The 22,024-nt window shown below is 33.0% G+C and overlaps 1 protein-coding gene across 3 annotated transcripts; it reads left to right on the plus strand.

Moving 5' to 3' along the window:
- The first annotated feature begins 1,450 nt into the window (after positions 1-1,450).
- Positions 1,451-16,363, plus strand: LOC101258384 (26S proteasome regulatory subunit RPN13). Of its 3 annotated transcripts, none has more exons than XM_004242844.5 (14): positions 1,451-1,631; positions 1,757-1,833; positions 5,275-5,367; positions 5,524-5,583; positions 5,738-5,776; positions 6,072-6,146; positions 6,240-6,306; positions 7,088-7,169; positions 7,867-7,982; positions 8,090-8,113; positions 15,021-15,115; positions 15,195-15,272; positions 15,361-15,415; positions 15,984-16,363. In XM_004242844.5, exons 2-14 carry the CDS (start codon positions 1,795-1,797, stop codon positions 16,124-16,126), a joined length of 966 nt encoding a protein of 321 aa, XP_004242892.1. In that variant the 5' UTR covers positions 1,451-1,631; positions 1,757-1,794; the 3' UTR covers positions 16,127-16,363. The 3 variants fall into 3 exon arrangements, with proteins under 3 accessions (XP_004242892.1, XP_010323381.1, XP_069142830.1); XM_010325079.4 differs by having other exon boundaries at positions 1,769-1,833; XM_069286729.1 differs by lacking the exons at positions 5,524-5,583; positions 5,738-5,776 and having other exon boundaries at positions 1,565-1,631; positions 5,275-5,396; positions 6,018-6,146.
- The last annotated feature ends 5,661 nt before the right edge of the window (positions 16,364-22,024 follow it).

The raw sequence follows: 22,024 nt of genomic DNA on the forward strand, positions 1-22,024 counted from the left end.
TTTATACCCATTCTTTTATAAATTGATGAAATGAATTTATGATATCGAACATTAATTGGATATTTAACATTGTGTTTGGGAGGAAAATTATAATAAACGGTATTTCATGTATAATTTCGCCATTCCAATAAATTGAAAGATTTTATGTTGTAGGTGATATCAATCATTTTAAACGACCTTAAATAGAGATTGAAAGTTTTTTCAAAAAATTAAAAAAATACAAATACATAGTGTAATATTTTTTTTCCTGTTTTATGACATGTCAAATCAACATAATTGTATGACAACACTGAAAAAACTTTTTTACAAACGTAAAAAATATTCCTCTTATAAGTGTAATAAAAAGTTTCAGTTTATAAAGTGGAAGAAAAAGCTCCACTTTATAAAGTGTAAGAAAAAGTTCCATTATACATTAAAAATACACGTTATGATACTAACGGAAAACGTTTGAAAAATTGGATAAAATGAAACTTTTTTTTCCACTAAGCTTAATTTAGTTACTAACTAAAATAATGGCTTATTTTGATCATTTTTATATTTTGATGGCTTATTTTGGTTCCCAACTCTGTATATAATGAGATAAAAGAAAAATTATTACAAAGAGTTAAAGATATGGTTCAAAGGAAAAAAATATTTCTTTCATTATTTTGATATTTTTTTGTATACAAAATTTTAAAACATATATTTGATTTATTTCGTAATTTTGCTCTATTTTTATAAAATACTAATTTTTGTGATATTTAAATCATCACAAAAAAATAAAAGCCAGTTCAATTTTTCTCGATTTTGAAATTATCTTATGAATATATTGATTCTGAGTGGAGTTTACAAGTTTAACACATTTTTCTTAAAAAAATAAATATGAATGAGAGAAATGTGAAAAGAACAGGTTTAATATCAATATATATTTTTCATCCTTTAATGAGATGTTTCAAATTTAAGTCCCAAATATGAAAAATTACTCAATCTTTAATAGGAAGCACTACCCTTAAATGGATCTTATACGATGCAAATTCAAATTAATCGTATTCTCATATATATCAAGCAAAATAGGCGAAATTATATAAATATACATCTTTTGTTTCACTTATTTTTATTATCTCTCATTACTTTTAAAAATCTCCAAAATCCCCTATTTCTTTAATGTATATGAGCTCGTATTTAATATATCCGAGCTAGTTTTTAATGTATATGAGCTATATATTAATATATTTGAGATATTATTTAATGTCTGAGCTATATATTAATGTATCCAATTTTCAATTATTATATTTTTTTTTAATTTGAAGAGATTAATATAATTATAAACTTAGGGATAGATTGCAATTCATATTAAAACTATGAGATTTATTTAATTTAGATAATTAAAAATCGAGACATGTTTTCTTTTGGCTAAGCTTACAACATTTGTGATTAAATGTTAAATACACCCCACAAAAAGTGGCTACCTAGTGTAAATTCTCCGAATATTGGTTTGTGTCCATCAAACAAACAATCCCTAAGTAGTCCTGAATCCAGAAAAAAGTTCAGTATAAATTGAGCAGCCCAACTCGGCGACGGCGACGGGACAAGTTGTTGGGTTTGCAAAACTGTACGAATCTTCTCTCTCATCTGAGCACAGTGATAGAGTGGTAAACTGTTGCTTTGTTTCACACTTTTTTCTTTTGTTTCGCTAATTATTCAGTATTCAATTTCAAACCTACAAATTGGGTATTAAGGTTTCGTAACTTGTTTTAGTTTTTCCTTAAATTGCCAGTTTCGTTTTCAGTTCTTTGTTTATACATTGGAGAATCAATGGGTTCTTCGTCAACGGACGCTTTTCCCCAAATTCAGGTACCCACTAAATTTGTATCTATTGTCTTGCCCGGAGTACTGTAATATCATCAAGGTCTCAAATTATAGACTTTTTGCTATTTATTTGAGGAGGCTCTTGTATCTGGTCACTTGAAATTGAAAATAAAGGAGATTTTTTAATCTTGCAGTTGTGTAATCTACCAAAATGCTCTTTGAATCTTATAATCTTAAACAAGCCATGCAAAATATTGGAATTAGAGAGTTACCAAATACACGAAGAGTCATTCTTTTTTAAACAAATTGAGAAGAAAAGTAAAACAACTAAATTAAACATAGGGATAGGATATGGACTCAAAGTAGAGCATATAGCAGATCCATATTAGTTTTTAGTATTGAAAAAGTTAGTTAATTGATTGATAATGAAATTGTATTTTTTTTCTTGAAGTAAATGTTTCATTAAAGGCACGAAGAAGATGCAAGTTTGTTAGTAAAGTAGAAGCAAAATAATTTGGTCTGCTAGATCTAGTACAATCATCTTATGACCATGATACATATTATTATTATGGTACAAGACCTCAAGTTGATTTGCTAACAAAGAACTTTAATGGTGAACCCAAGGATATGATTGGTAAACATTTTGCCATATGGCCAAGGTCGAAAATTTTTCACAACCATTCATGATGTATATTACTTGAAAAGTTATTGGTCTGCAATTCATTAAATTCAAAAAATACTTGAAAGTTGAAGTTGTATTTGTACATGTAATACACTTGAAAAAGTGTTGGAAGTTTTGTGAGGGGTTGTTTTTTCAAGCTTGGGTGAAAAATTGACAAAATGTATAATCAAACAGGGGTTTGAAAATGAAACTTGGAAAAAAGCAATTCTATTACGCCGAAACAGGCCCGTATTAATCATCTCTTTTTGGTTAACTTCATGATATTACAGGGAAGGTAGGAGAGTGCTGATTTAGTGTGTTTCTAGGAAATTTTTGAAGAAACAAACCAGGAAGGTATGTGAGTACCGAAATAGTTTGCTTATAGGAAGTACTAAAAGATACTAACTAGGAATAACTCAAGATAGTAGTTATAGACAAGTTAAGGGCATTATGGTTGGAAGAGGGGGACTCAAACATAAAGTCTTTTTTTACAAGGTACGCATAACAAATAGGAGGAGAAACTTCATTTAATCTATGGAAAGGTGTAGTGCATGAAGCGGAGGAGGAGGTAGGAGGGGCTATCATAGGAGTCTATGTGCAGCTATTTAGGAAGGAGCCGAGTAGGCAGGTTGGAGGCCTACCATAGGGGTCCAGCGTTTGACCCCAAATAGGGGAAGTAAAGAGTGTGTGGTTGGAGAGGGGCAATGAGAAAGAAGAGATTCAAAAGGCAGTTGAGTCTTTGCAGGGGACAATGTTGGTTTAACTTTTGCAGTTTCCAAAGATGGAGACCATTGAAGCTTTTCAAGAGGTGGAAGTATTCAGAATAAGTCTTAATGCTTCTTCCATTGCCATCATTCCAAAAAGGGAGAAATTACGAGCATCAAGGATTACATATCTATTAGTTTAGTGGAAATATCTATAAGATTACATTTTAAGGTTAGTGTTATCAATGGCGAAAAGCACAAAAAAGCTCTAAGGTCCGTGAGGGTTTAAGCGCAAAGCGCAAATAAAGCATGGGCTTTAATGAAAAAAGGCGCAAAGGGAGAAAAAAATACAAATATATATGTTTAGTTAGAGACAAATAATTATAAACACGAATGACAAATATATGTCCAAAGAAATTGAAAAAAAATTATGATAAAGTGAAATATCAATTATTTAGTGTTGCTTCTTCATATGAGGCTCATTGACAAGGAAATGTTAGCCTTAGAACCTTGATGTTAGACGCTGAATCGCACATAAAGCGAGTCAAAGCGCTCAACACGTTTTGAACCTCGCTTCAGGGCTTAAGCGCGCCTTTGATAATCTATAGAGTAAAATAGGTTTTGGATGAGTCACTATTTACTGCATAGATGTTATCATGTTGGAGGTAGACAAATACTTGATGCAACACTTTTTTGGTTAAGTAATTAAATTGTATTGAAAAGGCATCAAGAAGATGCATTATTACAAAGTGACTGAACTATTTAGCTTCAAAACATAACTACATGAAGCTAAAAGACTAAGCAGTTTGAAGTCTAAAGTGCCACCTGTATCAGTGTTGCGCTTTTTCTGTTCTTTACAGTTTACTCGAAAGTTATAGTAGAAAGAACTGAGCTAGAAATCTGAAGATGTAAAATAATTCCTATATATCTGAAGTGGCAAGCTTCTTTATCAGAGTTTTAGGGCTTATTTGGAGAGATATTAGAATAAGGTTTGGATGCAAGCATTATGTATTTCTAAAGAAAGATCCTCTCTTAAAATTCTGCTTACTGAAAAACAAACACACTTTTGTGTGGGCGACAACTTCTAGTTAGTAGCACACATCATAATTTGAGAGAGATTTTGCATTTGGCATTTTGTGGGTCTACCTATTCTGCAAACTCTTTAAATTGTGGTGGCGGCGGCGGCAGCAGCAACCATTTTCCCTCCTTTACTTAAGTATAAGAAATAGAAAGGAAAATATATGGGCAATGACATTTTACAAAGTATATGGGTAATGTTTGGTCCAGAGGTGTTAGGTGGTTGAGAAGCACATTAACTCCATCATTGGTTGTCATAAGAATACTGAAAAAACAATGTTGGTTGTAAGAATTGTACACCATTATGGTGTCTGAGGGGACATCTGGAGAACTGGAGGGGTCCTGGTGTTCCTTGTTTAATCTGTCTTGAAGAGGAAGGACTTCCTCATAGAGTCTGTCTGGCTACTTAAACAGTAGAAAATGTAAGAAAGAGGAAGATCCTTCATAAAGTGGTGCTTTTATGTGGAATACTGGATCCTTCTGGTACATCACAATATGGCCTCAGTACTGTAGAATAAATTAGCTTGGTGATTCCTGGATGCGCTAAGGAGCTTACAACAAGTTGGAGTAGTGGAATGAGGAGATGTACAAAGCATCAGATGGTCCATCTCACACTTGGAAGGATATGGATGGAAGGTACTCAAAGAAGTCAAGGATGTCACTGGTCTGATGGAAAATATGCAAGTACCTTTTGTTCATCTTGGAGTACATAGGCATCCAATTTGTATGCACAAATTTGATGACAGTCGCAGAGAGCTTCACTGTTATTCTTCTTTCCTTTGTAGCATAACTCTCTTATATATGAACTTTCTGCTTTTCTCCATAAGAAAATAGTTAGTTATCAAAGATAAGTGAGTATTGTTTTTCTGTTTGTATCATTTGTATCATTAACAATTGTTTTCCCCCTTTATAAAGAAATCAAAATTAGAAAAACAAACAGTATATGTGTATCCTATCTCATGTCATGATAAATATTTTTCTGTTCATGTGACATTTGATTGTCTTAATGGTGTGGTATAAAAGACATTGGTTTATTTTGTTCAGGAAACTTTGATGGAATTTCGTGCTGGTAAAATGCTCATGGAGGGCAAAAAGGTTATCCCTGATTCACGGAAAGGACTTGTTCGTATAGGCAGGGTATGGGAAAAGCAATCATATTTGATTTGGTTTATCATTTTTCTTGCTCACCCAAGTTTGAGACCTTGTTTAGTTTACATGGTGGTGATCTTACAAAATGTTGCTTGACAATTGTCTAAATTCCTATTGTGATAAGATGTCATTTTGATATTTTAGGGTGAAGAGGGACTACTCCATTTTCAGTGGCTTGACCGTAATCTCAACATTGTTGAAGATGTATCCTAGTTCCAGCCAAATATTTGTGAAGTTTGTTATTTGATGTTGCTTCACTTTGATTTTATTGATCGTTGCTCTTATTCTGCATATGGTACCATTCATAGTGATTAAACTGTAAATCTGAAAGTTGTTTCTTGACAAAAGTTGATCATAGGATCAGATTGTTTTCCCAGAGGAGGCAGTCTTTGAGAAGGTATTTCTATTCCCTGTTGCTTGTTACTCAGATTGCTGAAAAACTGTTCAAGTTCAATTTCAACAAAATAAATTCTGTGATTATTAAGATGAAGTTCACAACATACAGAATCAATAGTGTCTAGTGACCAATGACCGACTTTAAACTTTATTTCCAATCTAAATGTTCACTTTTCACTTACAAATTACAAGAGGTTCAAACTTCCTCCATTTGAAAAAAAATCCTTAAAATCATCGTTTAGAGGTTTACTTCATTAATATCTGATGCTAATTCATTGTTTTTCGAAACTCTTCAGGTCAATCAATCATCTGGAAGGGTTTACATTTTGAAGTTCTGTACCGACGATAGAAGGCTTTTCTTTTGGATGCAGGTCATATCTGTTGCCATAGATATCACTTTATGTTTTTGAATTTTGTGATCATGCTTTGAGTTTGTGATAAAATTTTCCTTCATTTCTTACCAGGAGCCAGCAGCTGACAATGATGCACAGTTATGTAGCTCAGTCAACTTCTACTTGAATCAACCACTAGGTAATCAAGATTTATTCAGTGCCTGTCTTTCTGGGTTTTAATTCTTACTATTTTATTTTCCTTTGTCTTCACTTTTATTTTGCTTTATGTCCTTTCTGAAATTTAGTAACTTGAAAAAGTTGGTTTATTGAAAGAATGATAACTTCTCCTACCTTCTCCTACCAACCTAGTTTAGGATTACATGAACTCAACAAATATTAAGATTTTTCAAGTTGTCAAGGCCAATATATTCTTTTAGTCTCTGCCTTAAATTCTTTTCTTTCCTCTCTGCCTGTTGTCAATCCTGTAGACCTAAATGTATTAGCTGTCGACTAGCCATCCCTTGTCTCTTTTCCTTCTGATATAGTTTGTAAGGCTTCTGCATCATGGACTTACAATGTGACTAGCTTTTCTTCTCCCTTGTTTAATTGTTAATTTGATTTCAATTCATAAAATTATTCATAAAGTCAAGTGTCATTATGGTTCTTGACGTTTTTGATTTATTGATTATTTGCTGTTCTGTGTCGAGCATGAATGTTACACCTTTATGAAATTTCAAGTGTGGCAGTAGTTGACTGGTTGTAACAACATAAAGGAGCTGAAAATGGAATTTTAATTTGGGGAATGCACTCTAATATGTTGTTCTAGTAACTACATTTGGATGATGTTAATGGGCGTTTCATCTATATGACTTCTATAATTGGCAGAGTGGAAGTTCATTTTTATTTTTTGAGAAGGTAACTGTGGAAGTTCATTTAACGTACCTGTTTTAACCTAGGTAAAATTTAACTTGTTTGAACAGAGTTTCCTGGCGAAGATGAGCCTGAAGCTTCAGCTCCTTTACCAAATTCTGAAGATATGGTAGAAGAAGATATTTCATCGAGGTAATACTGATATCATTGAGAAGTATAAGATCTGTTTTTGATGTTGCATCTTGTCACAAAAATGGGGGAGATTCACATGCTAACAAAGATTTTTAAGAACTGATGCAAATTGGTTTGCCTCACTTCACTTTTACTGAAGAACACAAGCAACTTAGTTCGACATTGAGTCATAGTTGATTACAAAAACTACTACTAAATCCCAGTCAGAATTAAGTCAGATCGGATATATAATTCCTCACTAACCATGCTGCTACAATAATAAACTTAGAGCCCGTTCAGATTGAGCTTAAATTGTTTCTTTAACTTTGTAAAGTCATTTTAAACTTATTTTGAGTTATTTTTAACTTTGCCAAGCACTCTCTAACTTAAGAAGTCATTTTTGACTTATTTTAAGTTATTTTTATATTTGCCAAAAACTTCCACTTAAAAGTAGATTGGACCAAGATGTTGCTCGGACTTTTCAAAAATGTCATCAGGTGCGTGTCGGATCCTTCAAAAGTAGTGCATTTTTGGAGGATCTGACATGGGTGCAACAACATTTTTGGAGAGTCCGAGAAACTTAGGTCCTGAGACAGTTGAATAATTTCTTTTCCTTCTTGCATTCCTTTTAAGTAGTAGTACACAACCATCTTCATTTCTATGAAGTTGCTAGAGGCTGGAAGTTATCATTTAAAATGTTCTGGATTACCTCTTTCAGGGCGGGGAATTTGGTTAGCGCAAGCATGAATACTGAAGCAAGTAGCGATGTGACATCTTCAGGCCCAGTAAAGTTGTCTGATCTTCAAAGAATATTGAGTAATATAGGGTCCTCAGGTTCAGTTGACTTACTTCCCTTCAACTTTTCTGAAGTTTAACTGTTTAACAATCTCTTTCAATCAATCTTCATGTGGACCTAATACTATTTCTTATGGTTGGTACAGATGAAGCTGTAGATCCTGATGCAGGTAGGCAATTGATCAACTCATACTTTCTGTTGGTTGTTTTTTTAATGCTTGGGCAGCACGCCATAGTTCACTATTTTGTGGTTGAAAGGATTTTGAGGTAGTTAAACCGTTGGTGAGATGATTAAAATTAAAGTAAAGAATATTTGTTAACAAATTTTATGGTATTGTTATGAATCCTTAGGCAAGGATTGATTCACAGGGCGATAGTATATTACTTCAGCTCACTAGAGTCTGAAACCTTAGACTTCAATGGAAGAGAGAACTTCGATCTCTTCAGCTCTTTAAGCGAAGGCTAAAACCTTAGAGTTCAATGCGAGAGATCACTTTGATCTCTTCTTTTTGCTGAAATATGACTCAATAATTTATTCATGAGAAACCCCTTTAAATAAAAGTCTTATTTTTTGAACTTGATAACTTTGTTAAATAAGAGTTTTATTACAGATAGGAAGTCTAATCCTTATAATAATAGGAAAACCTGAATCCTATTCCAAACTCATAACTATAGCTTGAACTAATCCTTATGAAGCTGTGAGACATAAATTCTGCTTTAGAATAATAAATAAAGCTACTTGAAATATAAACAAATAATAAATAAATCTACTTAAAAATATAATTAAATGCTCAATTAAATGAGTCCCCGCATCCACTACATTACTCCATTCGCGTTGAAAGAGCTTGTCCTCAAGCGCAAATTTCAGGGAAATCATCCAAAAATTCTGGAATAAATTTCAACTCTATCAGATTGCTGAAGCATGACTATTTCTCAGATCAGATTGCTTTTTTCACGAGGTCCAAATTGCTCTAAAAATTGTTCACAACGATGTGCCCAAATAATAGATTGTTGATGCTATTAAAACTAGGAAAATTCATCTTTGTATAACTTGGCACTATCGGATGTGAATTACCACTTGTTGGATGATTTTTAGCGGCAGTTGAATAGTTTGTGTATAACAGTTAGTAGCATGAATTGTTGATATGCTTGTCATCTCTGTGCTTTGATTTATGTCTATGGGTTGGTAGTTTTGTAGAGCCAACTCCCAATCTAGACAATTCTTCTTGAATGACTTGGATAATTCTTTCATCGAGGTGTGGTTCCATTGCTGCAATTTTAGAGTTCATTTAGGTTTCTTTAATGACACTCTCTTCTCAAATTTGGAACTGATCTCTATCACCCATTCTCTGATATCAAATGTTATGAATCTTTAGGAAAGGATTGACTCACGGAGCGATATATATATTCAACTCATTAAAGGGAGGTTGAAATTTTGGAGTTCAATGGGAGAGAGAATGGTGATCTCTTTTTTTTTGTTTTTGATATATGACTTACTGATTTATTCATAAGAAACACTTTCAAATAAGAGTCTTATTACAACAATAGGAAGTCTAATCCTTATGAAAGTAGGAAACCTAAATCCTATTCCAAACTTATAACTATAGCTTAACCTAATTCTTATGAAGCTATGAAACATAAATCCTATTCTAGAATAATAAATAAAGCTACTTAAAATATAAAAAATATAAATCTACTTGAAATTTAATTAAATTCTTAACTTAATTGAGTAACCCACATCCACAACAGGTATACAAGACTAAAAGCTTGATGTCTAATTTGCTTCCTTAACTGCCTTCTAATTTTCTTCTAAGGGTATTGTTGGGAAAGACAAACACTAACGAAGGTGCACGATAGAGTAATATCGGAAGGATACTGAAGTCTAAATTTTCCCTTCTATTTGAATCAAAAGAAGACAAACAAATTCAAGCACAAGCAACGTTTTGGGCAGCAAGTATATCAACAAAATAAATATGAACTAAACCAACCATACAAAGACACAAAGATTTACGTGGAAAACCTCTTTGGAGTGAAGAGTAGAAACACAGGACCGAAGCTCCACTGTGATCAACAAGAGTTACAATACGTTTCCAAAATGACCACCAAAGAATTGCCAAATATCGAGCAACAATAACTACTACAAGATAGCACCAAAGAACTAGAGAAGTATATAATCACCAAAATGCAGCTACTGTTCACGAATTGAAAAAATAGAGCTACATGACATTGAATTACCTTTGACAGATCTCAATTAAAGATTAAAATTAAGTGAATTAGCTTTTTAAATATCTGCTCAATTAGACAAGGAACGAAGTAGGAATTGCAATTTGAAATTGGCTGCTAGAGCTGAAAGTTTTTGGGCGAAAATCTACACTCACTTTTTTCTCTATATGTTTGATAATCTCTACTCTTGTATATCTGGAAATAATACCTTAAAGGAAGTCTTAATATGCACCATAGTATTGGGTTTATGGGCAAAATTGGGTTGATCCAAATTACGCTTTCATTTATCCTCATAGGAAAGAAAAAAGACCCAAAATCTGACAATTCTCTCCCCTCCCTACTATGTGGAGAAGATCACTATCCTGACAATTATGCAACATTCTTCTAACTTCCCTATTGGCAAGTCTTTAGTCATCATGTCGGAACCATTATCATCAAGTTCAAGCAACCATTTTTTTTTTGAGAAAGGTAACATTTACTTCTATACATCCACAGGTATACTACATCAAAGTGTAGTTCCCCACCAAAAATTATACTTACATCAGCCCTAATATCTTCTAGTTACAGCCAGTCAATAACATTAAAAACATCTTCAGAATTTTCTATTACTACTTGCTTACACCAAAAATAATAAAGACCTAGGCAGTTTATCTTTATCTTCTGAATATTGTTGTTCTTTTCTTCAAAACATCTTTGATTCCTGTCATTCCAAATTGTCCACCAGATGCATGTTGGGTCAATCCTCCATCTCTCCTCCTCTTTTCCTGCATTTCCATCACTATTCCAGCATTTTAGAACTTGTGTGATTCTCCCTGGTTTTGTCCACTTGATCTTCCTTTTGTGAATGAACATCTGCCATAATTGATCTGTCCATTTGCAATCTAAAAAGAGATGGTTGACTGTCTCCACCTGTTCTTCGCATAAATAACATCTAGAGGAAAGGTTGTGTTTCCTCTTGTTCAAGTTTTCATGTGTCAAGACTTCCTCCTTTGCCAAAAGCCATGTGAAATAATTCACCTTGTAAGTTCAAGCAACCTAGAATCCAACACATCTTGAATCCAATAGTATCTCACATCAATGTATTTAGATCGACCATGAAATGTAAAATTCTTGCCAAGGTGAATTAACACTTTGACTATTTAAATAAAGCACATGCTTCTCCTTGGCACAACCAAGTTCCCCTAAGAATCTCTTCATCCCGAGCAACTCGTAAGCTAAACTTCTGTAGTAGATAGAGCAACACGTATTTTGCAATCTAGAATTCCAAGACACGACTCTTCCTACAAAAGTAATCAAGTAGCCTAAAGTAGACTTGCGAGTATCAACATTATCGACAAAATCTGAATTAGTGTAATCACAAAGAATAGGCTTTCCTGGCCATAACACAAACTCATACTAGATTCGCCATAAAAATATTTTATGATTCGACAAGATCAAAGCAGTCCATGATGTGAAATGGAATTGTCTGATGATTTTATTTTGTTGGTGTAAACAAAACTATATAGAGGAAATAGAGGAGTTAGAAGTGTCATTAAAAAATAGAGGAGTTAGAAGAATTTCTAGGAGCTTGGAAAAGCTGGAGTCTACTTGCTTTGTAGCATGTTTTGATGGTGGCCGACATTCCCAATGCTGAAGAATACAACAATACCAATCCTAAAAAAAAAATCTCATAATCCACTTCACGACATTCGAATACTCTATTCATAGATTAGAAAGGAAACGACTAACAATACCAACAACATGAGAAATATCTGGTCTTTTACACAGTGTTGTGAAAAGCGCGCTTCAAAGCGACGCGACACCAGTGCGCTTCTTTTTCCTGAGGCGATGCGATCTGAAAAAGGCGCTCGCTTCAGATAAAGAAGCGAGAAGCGACACTAAGGCAAAAGCGCGCTTTTTATAAAAAAGCGACAATTAGTTTTTTTTTAAAAAAAAATTAGTTTTTTTTTAAATCTGAAATATACAATATAACTTAATTTTTCTTTCACGACTCTTCTTTCGCTTCTTCTCTCTTCACGACCGCGCCTGAGACTGTGTCTCTCTTCACATCTCGACCGCGACTGCAGGTAAGTTTTAACCAATGTTTATTAGTTCATCTCTATGAGTTTCTTTTCTTTTGAAATATAAAATCTTCGCCTTTGCTTCATCTCTGTGAGTTTCTTTTCTCTTCACGATGCGACTGCTGTAGTTTTTTCTTCTTCTTCTCTTCATCTTTGCTGCGATCTGCTCAGTTTCTGTTCACAATTACTGACTGCCTCCTCCGTTTTTTTCAATTCTTTTGCTTTTTTTTTCGTTTTTATTTAGTGATCAGTGTGTATGCTAGCAGCTCTTTTTTTATTATTTTTTGACACTTCTGATGATGAAGAAGATGATGACCAATTATAACCCTTGGTTATGACACTTGACGAGTTTGAAGATCTTGTTGAAGAATAGGAGTTCGAGTCTTTGTGATTTAATTATGTTTTTGATTTTTTGCTTTATATGTTATGACTTATGAGTATTATTGACTATCTATTTTCTTTTAATCTAAATAAGACTATATTACCTCTATTTAGTTATTTGATATTTTTTTATTTTTATACTAAATGTCGCTTTTTTTTAAAAAAAGTACGCGCTTCGCTTCTCACTTCTGTAAAGCAAGCCCTCGTCGCTTTTTTCCGCTTCTCGCCTCCCAAAACACTGCTTTTACACACCATTGAATACATCAAACTATCAACAACTTAAGCATAAAGAGCTTTCTCATATATTCCTTCTCACCATTCATTATTAGGATACTGCTTCTTGTTCAAACCTTAGCTTTGTCCATGTTGAACTCACGTATTTCTCTTGTGATAGCCACAATTTCTTGGCCTCCTGTCACGGACACAACCTGCATGCCAAGAATCTGTCTTGTTGGTCCCAAGTATTTCATAGCAAAAGGCTTATTCGACTCTTGCTTCAGCTTTCTGATCCAACAAGCATTATGATCACCAACAAACATGTCACCAATATATAACAAAACAATGATAGAGTTACTATCATAGAGTTTTTGCACAAAAACACAATTATCTGAAGGAGTCTTCTTGAGGCCCCGTTGACCCATAAAAGAACCAAACTTCGTGTACCCATTGCTTGAGAGTTTGTTTTAGACCATACAAGCTCTTGTTCAGTTTACAAACATAATTTCCTTTTCGCTCAACTTCAAAGCCTTGTATGCTCCATATAATTTCTTCATCTAAGTCACCATGGAGTAAAGTAGTTTTAACATTCATTTGCTCAACCTCTAAATTCAGATTTGCAGCTAAGCCAAGAACCATGCAAATGGATGATATCTTCACAACGGGAGAGAAATATCTCATCAAAATCAACTCCTTTCTTTTTTTTGATAAATCTCTTCACAGCTAATCTAGCCTTGTATCATGGAACTGGGTGGCCATCTTCATGTGTCACCCTGAAGACCCACCTGTTTTTCTAAGCTTTTTTGTCTTTAGGTAGTGTATGATTATTATGTAAAGATTTAATCTCATCTCCCATATCATCAAACCGTCTTTCTTTTCCTTCGCTTTCCATGACCTCGTCAAGACTCTCAGGTTCTCCCCCGTTAGTGAAGAGTACATGCTCATTTGCAGAATAACAAGATGAAGGTATTTTCTCTCTTGTAGATCTTCTGAGAGATCTCTCAGGTTCATCAATAACATGCACCAATAACAGTTGGTTGTTGGCCAACCATATCATCGTGCACTGGAGCATTGATATCAGACTGGTCACTTTGAGTATGATAACCATCTTCAAGAAAGCTTGATTTGCTGGTGTTGATGCATTCCGATTTGTGTGATCCTTTTAAGATAAGGTCTCATGGTGGTGCACTATATTGGTCCTTTTGATAAAATATTGTATAAAGCAGGGTCTTCGGCTATGTGGATAAATAAAAGTCCAATTTGGAGTCCACTTTTGCCCATAAGCACACTAAATGGTGCATATGTAAGACCTCTTTAATTGTCTTATTTTCACATATAGATAGAGATTAACAACCATATAGAGAAAAGTGTGAGTGTAGATTTTTGCCCAAAATCTTTCAGCCCTAGCAGCCAATTTCAAATATTGGTTCCTGGTTCATTCCTTGTCCGATTGCATTGATATATGGGCAGCTTGTTCATTTTATCTTAATCTTTGATTGGGAAATGACAGAGGTGGATTTGGAGTCCCATAGCACCAGATTTCAGCTCGTGCACAATATATGTGTTTTGGTGATCTTACTCTATTTCTCAAGTTCTTTGGTGCTATCCCATCGTTTGACCTTTCTTTGGTGGCCATTTTGGAGAACATATTGCAACTCTTGTTGATTATAGTGGAGCTTTGGTCCTGTGGTTTCCACTATGCAGAGGTTTTCCACCTAAAATCTAGGTGTCTCGTTTGATTTGATGTAGTTTTTTCTTGTCATATTCAGTTTGCTGATATACTTGCTGCCCAAAGTGTTGCTTGTGCTTGAATTTATTTGTCTCCTCTTGATTCAAATAGAAGGGAATGTTTAGACTTGGTTATCCTTCGCTATTTATTACACTGTCGTGCATCTTTGTTAGTGCTTTATTTCCCTACAGGTTCTCCTTTCCATCTTTTCATTTTCTTTATCCTTGCAATTGGAGAACAACATCTTTACACTGTCATGCACCTTTGTTAGTGCTTTATTTCCCTACAGGTTCTCCTTTCCATCTTTTCATTTTCTTTATCCTTGCAATTGGAGAACAACATCTAGGGTTTGAGTATAACAATATTCTTTTTCACTGGAATGAAACCAAGATCTGGACATTCATGTAATACAAAAAAATATAGCATACACACCATTTACTTTAACTTCGTGTCTTGCTACTGTATCAGGATTGGGATTGGGAGATATTTTGAGGCCTGAGCTCATATTACCACTGATCGAGGAAATACCACTAGAAGAACAACTAGCTTCACACTTGCCAGAGGTAAAAAATTGGCTCTTGGTACGCAAGCTACAAGGATTACAGTGCTGATGTTATCTTGAAAATTCTTATGTTTGCACAGGGTCATTGGACACCATATGAATTAATGGAATTGCTACAGAGTCCTCCGTTCCGTCAGCAGTTAGATTCATTTACTTATGTGAGTCATCAAAATCTCATTTTTTTCATTCAGCTTTTTTGGTATGCTTGCAGGTTATGTCTGTAAATTGACTCTCTTCTCACTGCAGGTTCTTCGAACTGGACAAATAGATCTGACTCAGTTTGGAATTGATCCAAGCCAATGTAAGTAAAACATTGTTTGATAATTCATTTCAAGCTGAAAGGAATGAAACACACTAATTTCTATTGGTTAATTATTTTATATGCTCCATATTTTGCCTACTTTCTTTCATCTCTTTTAAAACTTAAGCAAGGATGCTTATAATCAGTGACCTGTATGTATACATGACTTGCTTTCATTAAAAAATATTGACCTTTACTTTAATGGAAGATTCTTCTCCGTGCAACAATTTCAACAAATTATAATCTTCGATGATCCAAATAGTGACATCATCCAAAATTTTATATATTGTAAATTCTAAGCCATTCTTTAACTGCTGCTGTACTATATTTTGTAATCATGCGATAAGTGGGTGAAATATGAAATTTGCCTTTTGCAGCTTGAGCTGCGGCTCATGTGAAGTGTAACTCTGTCTATCTAGTTCACAGCTGGTTATACCTCTGTTTGTGACCCTTACTGTACTTTGTTTCTCATTCATTTCTGATGCACTAGATCATATGCTTCATCAACTTAATTATCAGTGTCGTTTTTAGTTTAAAATTGGTTAATTTTCATACATGATTGCTGCAGATAAGTTGACGGTTCCATCTTTTCTGGAGGCCCTAGAAGATTCTGTTTCCAAGGGATCAGGTTCCAATGAATCAAGGCAAGATGAGAAGGATTTAAGATCTCAAACGTGCAACAGAAGTGATCCCATGGATGAAGGGCATTAAGATAAACAGTGCAAATCAAGACTCTTGTGAAGTGATCACAATATTTACTTGAAAGAAATGATTTTCAGATGATGTGAACATGTTAAAAGCACTGTAAAGAAGTATTTATTCAGGGTGACATAAGTTGTGTATTGTTAGAGGTGATAGACATTCAAGTCATTTCCAATTATGTGTCCATGTATGATGTTTCAACACCAAAGTTTGAGGTTCTATCGCTTTATTCATTGGATCTCGAAATTGTCTTTTTCCTCCCACCTATTTTCGAAGAACATATTTATTGACTGTTTGGTCAAGCATCTCGAATTCTCGATAGCTAAGTGTCTTTTTGAAAATATTTGAAAGTTTGTTTTAGTGAATTGAGGCGTTTGGTCAAGTTTTTAGTAGTAGAAATTATTTTTCTGAGTTGAAAAAGTAATTTTTCCCAAGTATTTTTTAGTATCTTGACCAAACGCTTATTGTTGTTCTAATATTGATAAAGGTGTTTTTCTTTTATTTGATCAGTCCAACATAAATTGTTGTATATTCTTGAAAAACATTCCTATTTGTAATAGATACTTGAAAATAAACAAAATTGGAAAGTTTTGCCAATTAAAGTATTAGCCCCATGCAGTTTGAAATTTTATACAGGAATTAGGGGAAGCAAAATGATTAAAATTTAAATGTTAATTCTTGTGTCAAAACAAATCGAAGGTTGTTATTAGGAGTAGCAAATTAGCAGGTCATATTTTAAATGAGTAAATACGAGTTACCCATATTTTCCAATCGATCTACTTTTTTCAAATTTAAGGAAAATAACTTACCTCAAAAAAATAAAAAAAATATTTTACAAAACTCTTTTTCAACCTTATACCTCAAATTTCCACCATAACTCAAGTCTAGAAAATCAATTTCCGATACTAATTCAAAATCGATCTTTGGTTCTCAATTCAAGACCCGAATCCCAACATCGACTCGAGACTCAACTCCCAAGTCTTGAGTCAAATCGGGGTTGAATCCCAATTTAGGGGTTAGGTCTTGAATAGGGAGTCAAGATCGGGTCCCACATTAAATGTCAGGATCGTCTCATGTTTCAAAATTGGGTCTGCATTTAGGTGTCGATTCTTGGGTTAGGAAGTGAGAAGTTAAGTCTCAAATAGAGTGTCGTGGTTGGATCACAATCGATAGTCAAGGTCGTGTCTAGATTTTAGGCCGGGATCGGGTTTTAGGGTTGGGATCTGATTAAGAAGTCGGGTTCCTAGAAGAAAGTAGAGGTTGGGTCCCAAATTATTCATTAGAGTTGCGTGTCGGGGTTAGATCTCAGGTTAGGTGTTGGGGTTGAGTCCCGATTCAGAAGTTAGAGTCAGATCTCAAATAGTTTGTCATGGTTGGATGCCACAATCTCCGATTCAAAATTTATATCCTTAATTGAGTGCTATAATCGGGTCTTAATTTGGAAGTCGGTTCCAAGGTTGAGAGTTGGGGTCAAATCTTGATTTGAAAGTCGGATCCTAAGTAGAGAGTCGAAGTGGGATCCCAATTTACTTGTCGGGGTAGTGTTCTGATTTGGGTATCAGAGTCGAATTTTAAATCGACATTCAAGGTCAGATCCCAGGTCAGCGTTGAGTTGGGTTCCCAAATAGATCGTCGAGGTGGGATGTCAATTAAAAAATCGAATCCCAGTTCAGGTGTCACAGTTTGATCCTAGTTTGAAAATTCGGTCTCATATCATAAATTGGGGTTGGATCGTGATTTGACAGTTGGGTCTCAAGTCGGGTCAAGGTCAGTTCTCAATTTGAGTGTCAAGTCTTTGATCAGAATTTGAGGTTAGATCTTGGGTTGTGTATCGGGTCAGTTCCCTACTGAAGTGTCGAGGTGGTGTTTTAAGTAAGGTTTTGGAGTCTGGTTTCGTGCGAGGTTGGGTCCCAAGTCAAGTGTCGTATTTCAATCCTAAATCAATCATCCATGTCTGGTGTCAAAGTCAAATTTCGGGTCGGATGTTAGGGTCTTGGGTCAGGATTTGGTCTCCGTTCCCAATTTCAAAGTTTGGTTTCGGATCGGGAGTCAGGGTTTAGTCTCGAGTAGGGTGTTAAGGTAGCATCATAGTTCGGAAGTAACAGTTGAATCCTAGTTTGTAAGTCAAATCTTAGGCATTAGAGGGGATCAAATTCCGAATCAAATGTTGGATCTCTCGTCGAGTGTTGGGTGTCGAGGACGGGTTTAGTCGGGTCCCAATTTGAGTGTCGGGTCAGATCTCGAATTCGTAGATGTGCCCATGTTTGGGGTCGGAGTGGCAGTTAGATCCTAGTTTGATTGTCATTACCTGAATCGAGAGTCAGGTCTGCTCTCAATTTGGAAATTTGGGTCAGACTCTGAATCGATCATCATTGTTGGATCTCGGTTCGATTATCAGGGTTGAGTCCTAGATGGATTATGAGGATTTTTCAGTGTCAGAAAATATTTTCCTAAAAAGTATTTTCTACTCCATAGCAAAAAATAAAATATGCTTTCTGGAAAATGTTTTCATTCACCAATCAATCTCTAGAAAATATTTTTTTTAAAAAAAAAACTCTTCAAAAATATTTTCTACTCACCGGCTCAACATGAAAAAATATAGAAAATATATAGAAATTAACTTATTTTTCAAAAATATTTCTCGTACCAAACATTCTAAATTTATTTCTCGTCTACATTCTTGTTTCATATATAGTTAATTTTAGCTTTATGAGGAAGTTATCTCTAAATTAAACGAAAAGTTTAGGTACCTTATAATTAATTCAAGTTTCTCATTTTGCCTTCAAATCAATCCATTTGAGTTTGAAATTTTCCTTCACTATGATCAATTTTTTAATATCCCAATTTAGTTCCTACCTTGACCTCATGATGTTTTTTAAGTAATTGCCACCCACTACATATTCCCAAATAATAAAAAAATAATCTACTTAATTAAGATAAATTTACTAGTGTTCATTAATCTACTAATCTTGACAGTTGAACATATATAATTAATTAGTATTTGGATAACAATTAATTAAAGTCTACTTTTTGCTTAGGTCATTGGTCTAGCATACTTTTTGTAAATTATGTTTTATAAATTAACAAAATAATTATGTTGATCTCTAAGCCAAAGAATAAGTCTTTTGAGTTGGTCTTAATCTATAATCCATATTAATTACCTCATATAAACTTTTTTTTTTTTAAAAATGATACCTAGGAATTATTCAAGTGTAGAAAATCTAATTAGTGGTATAGTGTTAGTTGAACTTGTATTAAATCATTTTTGAAAGTGGCCAACCATTTATTCCTTAATGAAAGTCCACTTCTTCAAAAACATTTTTAAAAAGACTCAATTAATATTTGTTATATATATATACACACACATCAAAGTCTACTAATTAATTTAAACATTAAGAATGATACAACATTATTTTTGAGTCTTTTCTCTCAAGGTTCATGAATTAAAATGCCTTCTTAGTTAGTTTTCATAATAACCAAATAATTGAAGATTTGCTTATATATATAATCATCCAAGATATGATTAGAACCACTGTTCTGCAAGTTAATTTCAACTGTGTTATGTGCAAAAAATTTGTTCTTCAAGCCATTTCAAGACGTGAAGGTAATTCATATTTAACAAAGAAAAAATATAATGAAAAATAATTGTTTTATTTTTATTATTTTCATGTCGATACGATTACTTTAGATCTAATGTTTTTTTTGATAGCTATGGTAATTCATTTAGGAGTGGTTGAAGGGGAGAACATAACACCTATGCTTTAGGCCTCCAAAAAATTAAAAGTCTCAAATTTTCTTATTGGTATTTTTTTCTTAGTGATGTTGATTTTTAATAATTTTATTTCTCTTAAATAATATTGAAGTTAAAAGGAAAAAATAAAAAGGTAAAATCTTTATAATTTTTTTTGTCTATTTTTATAATAAAATATTTTAAAACTTTGAATTAAACTATCACATCTTTATATTATTAATAACTAATTTTTATTTTTTGGTTAAAAACCTCTATTAGCTAGTAATTAGTAAAACAAAAAAAAAATGTCTTACAAGAATTCAAAAAGTAAAAAAAAAAAAAGCAATAAAAAAATCATGCCTTACAAGAATTTAAAAAAAAACTAGATGTTTATAAAACATCCACAATGAATTTTCTTGCTAATGCATGATTAACAATTTAACATCTTATTAGTTTGAATTTTTCTTTTTTTAATAGAACAATTAACAACAATAACATTATTACATGGAGTTAAAGGTTTCATGTCTTTTAAAGATATTACACTATAGAGAAAGAAAAGAACATAAATCTATTGTCTTTAATGTTGTTACCCAATTATGTATAAATTTCATGGATTAGTGTCCTATTTTAATCGTCCCATTTAAGTAATATTCATCTTCTTTTTTTTTTTTTTTTGCCTGAATAGTCAATATTAGACAATTTTTAGGCATAATAAAGGTGTTAAAAGTATTGTCATATTGATATATTGATGATTAAACTTTTTTTTTAATACATGAAATTCATGTTTGAAATTTGAGTTTCTTTGGAGTAGATTTAGGTGTTTAGATTATAAAAAAAGAAGAAGATTATTTGGCAAAAACTTTCAAACACACATGTCTAAAATTTCAGCCCATTTTTTCACGTAGTTCAGCCATGTATGCATGATTGAAATGATGTCAAATAAGTTTGTTAGATTTGTGTGGTTTTGATAAATTGATGATTGTATTTTGTTGTTAGATTTGTGTGGTTTTGGTAAATTGATGATTGTATTTTGTTGTCTATGAAATATGATATGTTTCAAATTTGAGCTTATCTATGATATATTTGAGTATTAACTTGCGTGTTAAATTGTGAAATTTGAAAAAAATTATTATATTTTTTTTGGACACACACAATTGAAATTTTAATCTTTTTATATGTATTTCAGTCATATATGACTAAGGTGAAACATACACTAATTTTTTTTATCTTTTCTTCTTTTGTGTTAGTTATGCATGCAACTAATTTGTTATCACCGTTATTTGTTCAATAGGTATTGATTCTGTAAATATAAAAACTGGCCAGAGAAAATTAATAGTGATTGGAACAGTACGTCCAGAATTTCTTGTAAAGGAAATAAAAAAGATTGGAAAGGAGGTTGAACTTGTGGAAGTCACAGAACATAGAGAAAATTGTGATAGACAAACAACAACAACAACATCTTCAAGTAATAATGAAAATCGCGGAGAAGGAGATAATGAAAATTGTAATAACATAAGGCGATTGTCAAGAATGTGTAGAGAGTGTCAGACTCGAATAGGGGTTGAAGTTGGTTGTAGGTCCTATTGGTCGTGATCTACACACACTCATACATACATACATACATACATATATATATATATATATATATATATATATATATATATATGGTTACGCGATGGAGTAATTTGTTTTGAAAATTAATAAGTAACCTAAAAAAAAAGAGTCGTTTTTATTTACTTTTTATTCATCATTTTGACTACTTTGAAATAATCAATATAGTTGTTAACTAATTGCTAAAGAGATTTTGTATGAAAAAATTAATTTGACTCGATTAATTGTTGAAGCATCTAGCTATATATCAAGTATTTTGGTGAAACTAAAATAATAATAATAATAATAATAATTGGAATTTCGAATTTTGCTTTCCACTTTCTCCTCCTTCTCTCCTCAGTTATATTTTTTCTCTTGAATTCTCTTAATTTATACTATAAAAATTTGTTGAATTCGAAAATTATATTTACATCTTTGAAATATCTTTAAGCATAATGTCATCGAACATACCTTTAAGTGAAAAAAAAAAGTTGAGACTCTTTTTATATAAGAATATTTTATTTTGTTCTTATTGAAACACAAAAATAGTGATTAGGTGTCTACTCCAAAGGATTTGATAATGTCAT

The sequence above is a fragment of the Solanum lycopersicum genome, chromosome 7 (genome assembly GCF_036512215.1).
Source record: "Solanum lycopersicum chromosome 7, SLM_r2.1".
Classification (NCBI taxonomy): domain Eukaryota; kingdom Viridiplantae; phylum Streptophyta; class Magnoliopsida; order Solanales; family Solanaceae; genus Solanum; species Solanum lycopersicum.

Excerpts from the sequence above, each read along its gene's own strand:
- LOC101258384 (XM_004242844.5), top strand. The coding sequence starts at position 1,795 with ATGGGTTCTTCGTCAACGGACGCTTTTCCCCAAATTCAG. Across the intron at positions 5,368-5,523 it reads GACTTGTTCGTATAGGCAGG|GGTGAAGAGGGACTACTCCA; the intron begins GTATGGGAAAAG and ends TTGATATTTTAG. Across the intron at positions 7,983-8,089 it reads GAGTAATATAGGGTCCTCAG|ATGAAGCTGTAGATCCTGAT; the intron begins GTTCAGTTGACT and ends TGGTTGGTACAG.